General features: G+C 36.5%; 2 protein-coding genes across 5 annotated transcripts in view; both read left to right on the top strand.

Moving 5' to 3' along the window:
- Window positions 1-9,682, top strand: part of LOC109168198 (60S ribosomal protein L11-like) — a 54,809-nt gene that overhangs the window by 6,061 nt on the left and 39,066 nt on the right. The window lies entirely within an intron of this gene.
- On the top strand, window positions 1,185-9,476 carry LOC109168146 (ankyrin repeat-containing protein NPR4-like). 4 transcript variants are annotated; one of them, XR_002052003.1, is made up of 7 exons: window positions 1,185-1,323; window positions 1,422-1,931; window positions 3,264-3,416; window positions 3,990-4,034; window positions 4,511-4,947; window positions 7,308-7,980; window positions 9,377-9,476. XR_002052003.1 is itself a non-coding variant. In XM_019317198.1 (6 exons), exons 1-6 carry the CDS (start codon window positions 1,266-1,268, stop codon window positions 7,923-7,925), a joined length of 1,821 nt encoding a protein of 606 aa, XP_019172743.1. In that variant the 5' UTR covers window positions 1,185-1,265; the 3' UTR covers window positions 7,926-8,196. The 4 variants fall into 4 exon arrangements, 3 of the variants coding, with proteins under 3 accessions (XP_019172743.1, XP_019172751.1, XP_019172749.1); XM_019317198.1 differs by lacking the exon at window positions 9,377-9,476 and having other exon boundaries at window positions 7,308-8,196; XM_019317206.1 differs by lacking the exons at window positions 3,264-3,416; window positions 9,377-9,476 and having other exon boundaries at window positions 7,308-8,196.

The following is a 9,682-nucleotide window of genomic DNA, read 5'->3' as shown; positions in this document are numbered from 1 at the left end:
CAAGATGATGTGACATTTGCCACATCATATATATATATATATATATATATATATATATATATATATATATATATATATATATATATATTGGATAATAAGATTTGCAAATTTGGTAAATTTGCAAATCCTGTACAAAAGCTGTTTTGTACTTTTTTTTTTTGTTCTTTTAGTTTTAATATTTAAATGTAAAATATAAATTAATAATGTTATTTTAATATATTTGGGCCCAATTTTGAAAGTTGATTGAATTTGCAGGGACGTAATGTGAATAGTAAATGATTTGCAAATTAAATTATGTAGAAGTGGGATCTTTTTTTTTTTTTTGAGTGGGAGAGATTTATAGAGATAAGAATAGCCTTATAATAATATTATTTATTACTTTTTTAAAATGGTGGTTTTTGACGGACTGATTTCTGGCGGAAACTAGGGCAGTCCAGATAATTGCTCTGGTTTCCGTGAGAAACCCTTCCGTGGGAAGTGAGAGCATTGGTCTGGAAGCCTTCATCGTAGCTTCCTTGGTCTGGAAAATGTAAAGATTTTTCCTAGTCAACGGAAGATTTTCCAAGCGCATCATGGAAACACAGAAAATGATTTCCTTTTCCGAATTTTCAAACACACCCTAAGTATAGATGATATAGTGTATCCTTAGTTAGACCTCATGTATGCATTGACAATGGAACTAGAGAGATATTACTAAATGCCAATGCCACACTTGTACTCATTGGACTCTCAATTAGCTTCAAGCCCCACTCTCATGGTGACTCAAGGAATCAGAGCATTTTATCAAATATGTGGTGTTCACATCTCCTTCCAATCTCCTTTCCTCCAAGTGAAGTTGGAAATGTGAGAGGTGTGACTATGGTGTTACTCTATCTCATAGTGACAATACTTTATCTATGAACCTCTCGCATAATTTGATCACACTCCCTAATTCTAAGTCCCCCAATCCTTGTCAAAGACTCGTTCGAGGAGGTGTCTAAGTAATTAGTTAATTCAATTACTTTCGTTGACTTTACTCACAAGAGATCAATATGATTTATACACTTATGTCAACTTGAAATGAACAATGACTTTTAGTCATGAGGTCTATCACTTGAGCTAGTCTTGTGGGCCAATAAAGAGCACATTTTTAGAGTTGACGCGGTGAGGTCAAGAGCGAGTCTACTCCGGTCCCAAGTCTTCTCCCAAGTCCACTACTGCACCCAATCATCCTCAGTCTGCATATATGTTTCCCAATAGAAGCTTGCAGTTAGTTAGGGTTTGAGATGATGAGATCTAATAGATGTGCATCTTCTTTGAGTTCCGGCTCTACCCCATCTCTCGGTACTAATTTATTCCATGCCTCTGCTCTGATCTGCTCTGCTGATTTTTTGGTATATATATAGTTTGAGTATATAATTATGATTGTGATTGTGATGCAGCAGGTAATGTTAAAGATTTCGGCATATATATGGAATTGTACAGAGCTTCAGTGCAAGGGAATTGGAAGGCAGCTAATAGATTCTTCAGAACGCATAAGGAAGCAATCAAAGCTCCTCTGAACCACAACTCAGAAACTGTATTGCATGTTGTTGCTAGATCAGGCACTGCGTCATTTGCGGAAAAGCTCGTGAATTCGAAAATGTTTCCAGACGAAGCGCTTCACCTCAGAGCCAAGGATTATGACCTTACCCCACTTCACCTTGCTGCCCAGTATGGAAACGTTGGGGTGGCTGAAATCCTTGTCAGGAAGAAACACACTCTGCTCTATGACATGGATGCCGATGGTTTATACCCAATCCATTACGCGGCTTGCAATACTGGCAACGCCAAGGACGTCTTTCGCTTTTTCTTTGGTGTCACCAAGGCTAATGAAGATAGGCAACCTAATCCGTATGAAGGCCCAGCTGGTGCCGCTATTCTTGTTAACTTAATCAGATCTAAATTCTATGGTACGTACCTAGTTTCTTTTTTGCATAAGCTAAGGTAAGGTTAACGTTTCCGCATCTCTCATCTTTTGTTCAGTCAACACCCGCCTCCCGTTAAACTACTAATACTCTTTTGCTGATATAAGAGCAAACTCATCCATTTTTTTTTTTTTTTTTTTGGTATGGTGTATAAGTCTCACCAAAAAAATAATAATAATAAAAACAATTTTGGTGTGCTTTTCACGCTCAAGCAGTGCCCATTGGGTAGGGGTGACCGCGGTTCCGATTCCGGTTCGGTTCCGGTTCGGAACCGCCGGTTCCGGTTCCGCAAATGGGGAAACCGGAACCAGAACCTTATATTAAGGTTCCGGTTCCGGTTCACGAACCGGCGGTTCCGGTTAGAACCGCCGGTTCTAACCGGAATTTTGAAAAAAAAAAAAAAAAAAAAAAAAAAAAACAAAAACAAAACAACTAAAGTTAGGCCATGCTATTGGCCTACTGGCCAATAGCATGGCTATTGGCAGCCAGCAGGCCACTGGCCTACGCCAGTGGCCTGCTGGTTTAGACTTTTGAAAAGCCAAAGCCTTGCGGCTTTGGCTTTTCAAATTTCAATTTTTTTTTTTTTTTTTTTTTTTTTTTTTTTTTTTTTTACGGTTTGGAACCGGAACCGTCCGGTTCCGAACCGGAACCGGCGGTTCCGGTTCCAATATTATAGGAACCTTAACCGGAACCTTATAGGTTCCGGTTAAGAACCGGAACCGGAACCGTACGGACGGTTCCGGTTCGGTTCCGGTTAGCACAGTGACGGTTCCGGTTACGGTTCCGGTTTGAACCGGAACCGTGGTCACCTCTACCATTGGGTGCGTTGTTGGCGACCATCCTTCGTTTTTATTTTATTTTATTTTAGAGTTAATTCCACCGTACCGATTTGTTTTTTAATTTGTGACAATTCTAAATTTATTTTCAAATTATCGTTTTTGTCATTTAACTTTTCAGGCTATTATTATTATTATTATTTTTTTGACACTTTTAATCATTCTCATAACTTTTCTTATATTTAGTAAGGACATCTTTATATTTTCATATTTTTCTTTTGTTATTTTTTCTGTTTTCAACCCGTTTTATTGGTTTAGGACATTAGGTAACCTCTGAATCAATTTTTAGTAAAGTTCTAAACTAATTAAACCGGTTGAAATTGAAAAAATAACAAAAGAAAAATATAAAGAGATAAAAATGCCCTTACTAAAAATAAGAAAAGTAATGAGAATGGCTAAAAGTGTCAAAATCTGTTTATTACAATTATTCTTAACAAAAAATAAATTAAATAATTTTGTGTTACAATTTATTAATTTGCAGACATGGCTTTGGAGTTGGTTGGTCAGCACCATGATGTGACTCATCATGCTGCATTAAACATGGGCGTACCTCCTTTGGATGCCATAGTTAAATATGACTGTCCTATCATTAACACAGCTAACTTCAGTTTTTGGAAAAGGTCAATATACTATTGTGAGTAATATAATTTATTTTTCGTTATTTATTCAATTAATTTAATTTACAATACATATAAACATGTCTATTAGGAATGACAACATGGCGGGACAGTGACGAGGAGTATACTCCTTGTCCCTGTCCTCATCCCTGATAAAATTGAAAATAGTCTCCATTCGCTTCCCCACAGGGAATTAGGCGGGAATGGGGAATCCCGTCCCTGATCATTTTTAGTCAAAATTTTAAATTAGGATAATTTTTAATTTTAAAAACTAAAAATCTAAGTCTTAATTTAAATAAATAAATAAATAAATAAATATATATATATATATATATATATATATATATATATATATATAATAATAATAATAATAATAATAATAATAATTTTAATTATCCCCGTCCTCATCCTTAACGAGAAATTACATACATTCCTGGTCTCCATTCTTCGAAATTTTTTTCTATTTCCATCCCCATCAGGGACAAGGTAAATTGCCATCCTACATGTCCATTCATGTTTTTAATTATGTTTTACATGCTTAATTTGCAAATAATTTTCAAAATTTTATTTATTCTATGAAAATAATGCAGGTATTTCCAAGAATTCAGCATCTACCCAAAATTTTGTCTCACAATGTATGTATACTCAAAAAAATTAACTTACATTCCTCACTACATTCTTTCAATGTGTGTCTCACTACATTCATTCTATAAAAATAATGCAGGTAGTGCTACTTGCATTTGACGTTAACCAACTAAAAAAAATGTTTTTGAAAATTTTAAGAAATTCATTTGGAAAAAAAAAAAAAATGCACCGTCTCAAATGAGTTTTTTCTGAAATTGTCTATTTTTAAAACCTTTCCATTTTTCTCATTCATTCCAAAATTATTCATAAGTCTGTCTTTGACCCCAATATTGAGTATTGGATAATGATAAATAATGAAATATCTCATATTTTTTTTAAAAAAAATAAATATCTCATATATATACATTGGAGATGCCATTAATTAGTACCTTTTTTTTTTTTTTTTTTTTTTTTTTTTTTTTTTTTTTTTTTAATACGTGTGTGAATCTATATAGTTTGTGAGTAATAATGTTTGATTTTGTTTTAGTGTTGCTGTGGAAGAGCATTCCAAAAAAAATCCTGATGCACCAACAAGCCACAGACCTTCTTAAATGCTTGTGCGATGAACTTAAAACCTTAAATGATTACAACCAAGTGTTCTCACTTGCATCAGATGCGTTACTTCGAGCAGTACATTTAGACATTGCCGAGGTGGTTCTAAGTATTGTGGAAGCATATCCTACGATGGCTTATTGCTCTGACCACAACGACTTGAATATACTTCACATCGCAATAGAGAATCGCTGCGAAAACATTTTTAACCTTATTCGTGGAACCAGTGTGCTTGTGCATAATTTGCAGGATACAATAAACGGAAATGGAAATGACATTATGAATTTGGCTGCGAAATTGGCACCCCAACACAAACTAAATCTTGTTTCTGGTGCAGCTCTTCAAATGCAGCGGGAGTTACAATGGTTTAAGGTCACAACGTATACTTTTGATCTCTAGCTATATATCATTTTTGATCTGTTTATATATATATATAGGATCATATGAGAACAATTGCTTAGGTGAGAACGTGAGAACAAATTGTGTGCATCCATACAATATTTTTTAATGGTCTAGATTAGATTAAGTGTGTGTAAACCGAATTAAATGTGTGCAAACGCGATTAAGTGTGTTTGCACACATTTAATTCGTGTTCGCACACATTTAATCTAATCGAACTAGACCATTAAAAAATATTAGATGGATGCACACGATTTGTTCTCACGTTCTCACCTAAGGTGCGTAATTTTCCTTCTTAAGTTGCTTGGGTTTTGTGCTCAATGTGAGTGGTTTTTGTACTGTGTGGCTTAAGGTGCATCAGATGTTGAAAACTTAAGTGTGTCGATCTAAAGTTTTAGGTGCGTGATTTTCGTTCTTAAGGTGCTGATTTTCTTTCTTAAGGTGTGTGATTTGTGTGCTTAAGGTGCGTCAGTTGTTGAAACTTATATTAAGGTGCGTCGGGCTAAAGCTTTAGGTGCGCGGTTTTCATTCTTAAGGTGCGTGATATGTATACTTAGGGTACGTCAGTTGTTTACTAACTTAAGGTGCGCCATTTTAAAAACTTTAGGTGCGTGGTTTGTGTTCAAGTGCTTTGTTTGTGTGCTTAAGATGCGTGATTTGTGTACTTAAGTGCGTCATTTGAGTGCTTAAAGTGCGTTTTTTGTGTTAACCGCACAACCACATGAGAAGATATATTTGCACCACACACACACACACACACACACACACACACACACACACACACACACACACACACACACACACACACACACACACACACACACACACACACACACACACACACACACACACACATATATATATATATATATATATATATATATATATATATATATATATATATATATAGAGGAAGGTTCAAGTGCGGCAGTGCACTTAGGTGCGGTTAATTGTAGGCCATTAGATTAGATAAATTCAACGAATCACATTTATCAAGGCTTTTCTGATATTTTCGCGCACGTTCTCACACTACGTGAACTGCAAGGTTAAAGTCGTCATTGGGCACCAGAATATATCAAATCATAGTGTTGTGTGTTTTATGTTCGTTATTGGTGCATTATTAACCTTACTGTTGTGTATTTGAGGATTCGTGTTGGTGCCAAGTTCAGGTGCGCTCGCGCCTTCTCATGCGGTCAGTGCAGGCGCACTAATAGTTATACAAATATACACCATCCATGTTAGAAAATGCACACCAAAAAAACATGCACAAATTAGATACGCATCACCAGAATACACCATTAGGTATGAATAAAAGCATCACACAGTTATATGGTGTATTTTTTGGTGTATTTGTGCATTTCATTGTGGTGCTTTTTCCTAACACTATTGGTGTCTTTTGTTAACACTGTTGGTGTATTCTGACAAGCGACCGATATAAATGACCACTACAATTACCATAACACCCCCCACTTACCAGGACGCGCTTAAATCTTTAAATCTTCAGAAATTAGCCGCTGCCTTTAGATTAAGCAGAATGGACGATGATGATATGGCCACACCGCCGCACCTAAAGTAACTGCCGCATTTGAGCGCTAATATATATATATATAAGAGCTCTCCTATGTGGTCATGTCATTAGGTGTTGTCGTGTGGTCGTATCTGTGTCGTTGAATCAGTTTAATCTAACGGCAGTTGTAATTATGAGGATTTTCGCACGTTTTGGTAAGTTGGGGTGTTATGGTAATTACGGTGGCCATTTATAGCGGGCGGGTTCCAGAATACACCAACAGTGTTGACAACATACACCAATAGTGTAATAAAACACAACACAGTGAAACACACCAATGATGTATTCGCGTGTTATGGTAATTACAGTGGCCATTTATAGCGGCCGGGTTCCAGAATACACCAACAGTGTTGACAACATGCACCAATGGTGTAATAAAACACACAACAATGTGATTTTCCTTATTCCGGTGTTTTATGACGAGTTTACCCTTGCAGATCGCTGGGTAGGAGAATGTGCGCGAAAATACTGGAAAAATCTTGATTAATATGATTCATTGGATCTATCTAATCTAATGGTCTATAATTGACCATATGACCACACCTAACAACATGGCCACATTTGGCCGCATGGGTAGCTCAACTGGTCATATAAGTGAAACTTTGGAAGAATGACCAGGGATCGAGTCTCACTAGCGGTAGAATATGTATATATAATTAATTGTTTATCATATCTATTTTGAATAGATAATTTAGATGGAGCACGTTAAATTAAAGATGGATAGAGAATATATGTTAAAGTAATCATGCATTCATTCATTTTGCAGGAAGTGCAAAAAATTGCACTACCATATTTTTCGTCATGCATGGATGAATATGGTAAAACACCGGAAATGCATTTTACAGAGAACCATAGACTCTTAAAAATTGAAGGAGAGAAATGGATGAAGGACACAGCAACTTCATGCACAATTGCAGCAGCTCTCATTGTTACTGTCGTCTTTGCCGCTGCAATCACCGTCCCTGGTGGAAACAGTGATGCAAATGGCCTCCCAATCTTCTCCAGCCACAATGCTTTCACAGTATTTGCCATCTCAAATGCTGCATCTCTCTTTACAGCCGCTACTTCCTTGCTGGTGTTCTTGTCCGTCTTAACCTCTCGCTACGCAGAACAAGATTTCCTATATGCTCTTCCCAACAGACTAATCATAGGTCTCATCACCTTGTTTTTCTCGATTATATTAATGATGACAGCCTTTTCCTCAACCATCTACCTCGTATTTGGGCAAAACAAGTCATGGATTCGTATTATAGTGCCAGCACTAGCATCTTTGCCCATCACTTCATTTGTGCTTCTTCAGTTCCCACTGCTTGTAGCTTTGGTATCATCTACTTACGGACCCGGTATTTTCAGTCAGCGTGGAATTCCCCAGATGTTAATCTGACGACTCAACAATATACCAAAACCTATCAACACCAAGCCGGATGCATGGACTTTTCGTAAGTATGTTGTACGTTTATATTTTGTTGCATGTTAATTAATCGGAATAAACCAAAACCTATTAACGGGATGGATGGCCTTTTGGAAAGTTTTACGTTTATATTTTAATTTGTTGAGATCGATCGATCAGGTGAATTGTATTAAGATGATTTTTATCAGTCAATTACTCATAAATGTTTTCAAATCAGTTAATTACTCATGTTATTGAAGCCAAACCCCAAACAGCTTGTTCAGATGACACCTCTATAGCTCTCATTGAGGGTAGGTCACACTGTTGGTCCCGGTAGTGTATAAGGAGAGTCTAGAGGAGGGGGAATAGACTCTTTTCGAATTTTAAAACCAAACACGAGAGGATGATGCACAACGGAAATTTTGTGTGTTTCTTTGCACACTTTCGTTATAGAAAGATTAAGATGTGATGATTGTGGATGATATGCAATGCAAGTAATGTAAACGAAAGTAATAAGAGAGAGAGGAGATTTTTATAGTGGTTCGGCTGTTAACAAAGCCTACTCCACTCTTCTTTCACAACTCGTGAAAGGGTTTGCACTATTACTCCTTAGTACAAACAAGCCAAGCTGCGTCCTTGATCACTAAGCCGGACCGCAACTTGCTAGGTTTTTCAACTCCTTGAGTTTACTCCGCATCTATCAACTTCTTCTTCAGAGTTGAGGAAAATTTTGATGTTGTTTCCAACTTGAAATCTTGGCTTGAAGTAGCTTGATCTTCGTTTAGAAAGCAACAAGATTTCTTTGGTGTTATGAAGACTTAGATGAGTGGATGATCTTCTTGAAAATAAGTCTTCACAACTACACACTAGTTTACAAAGCTTAGGATGATCGATTTGAAAGCTTTTTAGATAGCAAAGATTGATAAAAACCAGCACCTTCTTCAATTGATGAAGAGGGGTATTTATAGGGTGAGAAATCCATCCGTTGGAAGGAGATGGTCAGATGGAAATTTCAAACCTATTAACCAGTGTGTAATGACCTCTGGGTAAGGAGATTTAAATGCGGCTATATTGTGTAGCCGTTGGTTTCAAAAAGTAACCAACCATTTTGTCATTTTATGCAGACAAAAGGTGCTAATCATTAAATGCTCCTTGCTATTTGAAATTTCATTTCTAGGACACTATTTGTCTAGGATGATTTACCCTGAGACTTAGACAAATATGCTTCTGATAGCATAGGAATCTTGTCTAATCAAGTCAGGCTTTGACTTGTAGTCTCGGGTCATAAGACAGCGAAAGATTGACCTTATCTTTCGTTAAGTTCTTCATACACGAGAGATGGACCCTTCCATGACTTAGGTCTCAGCTGATCTCTCGGCCTTCTTTTGATCTTCTCTCTTCTTCAAACAGTTCTAGCTTCCTAAATACAGCTCTGATTCGTGTAGATATGCTACTAAGCACGAATTACAAGGTGAGCCGAAACAACTTTCGTCTAGTACAACAGATGTAAAGTAACGAGAGTAAAAGAGGGGTCTACATTCCTAGTAAGTTTAGTATCATCAAAATCTAAATACACTTGTTCCTAACAATTTCCCCCTTTTTGATGATGCCAAAACCTATACTCTTGCTATCAAAATTATCCATGCAATGAAAGGATTTTTTCATTACAAAACAGCCAAATAGTTGAGTTTATAAAAGAGTTCTAGGTAAATAACATAATAAAAACTCAACACAACCTGCAGAAAGAGATA

This window comes from Ipomoea nil, unplaced genomic scaffold (assembly GCF_001879475.1).
Source record: "Ipomoea nil cultivar Tokyo-kokei standard unplaced genomic scaffold, Asagao_1.1 scaffold0317, whole genome shotgun sequence".
NCBI classification, from domain to species: domain Eukaryota; kingdom Viridiplantae; phylum Streptophyta; class Magnoliopsida; order Solanales; family Convolvulaceae; genus Ipomoea; species Ipomoea nil.
Note: the sequence above shows the minus strand (reverse complement) of the source record. Positions and strands in the feature narration are given on the sequence as shown.

What these genes read in the sequence shown, in the direction of transcription:
- LOC109168146 (XM_019317198.1), top strand. Translation starts at nt 1,266, where the DNA reads ATGATGAGATCTAATAGATGTGCATCTTCTTTGAGTTCCGGCTCTACC. An exon ending in AATCAGATCTAAATTCTATG is followed by an intron (nt 1,932 to 3,263) that starts GTACGTACCTAG and finishes ATTAATTTGCAG; the next exon opens with ACATGGCTTTGGAGTTGGTT. An exon ending in GAAAAGGTCAATATACTATT is followed by an intron (nt 3,417 to 3,989) that starts GTGAGTAATATA and finishes AAAATAATGCAG; the next exon opens with GTATTTCCAAGAATTCAGCA.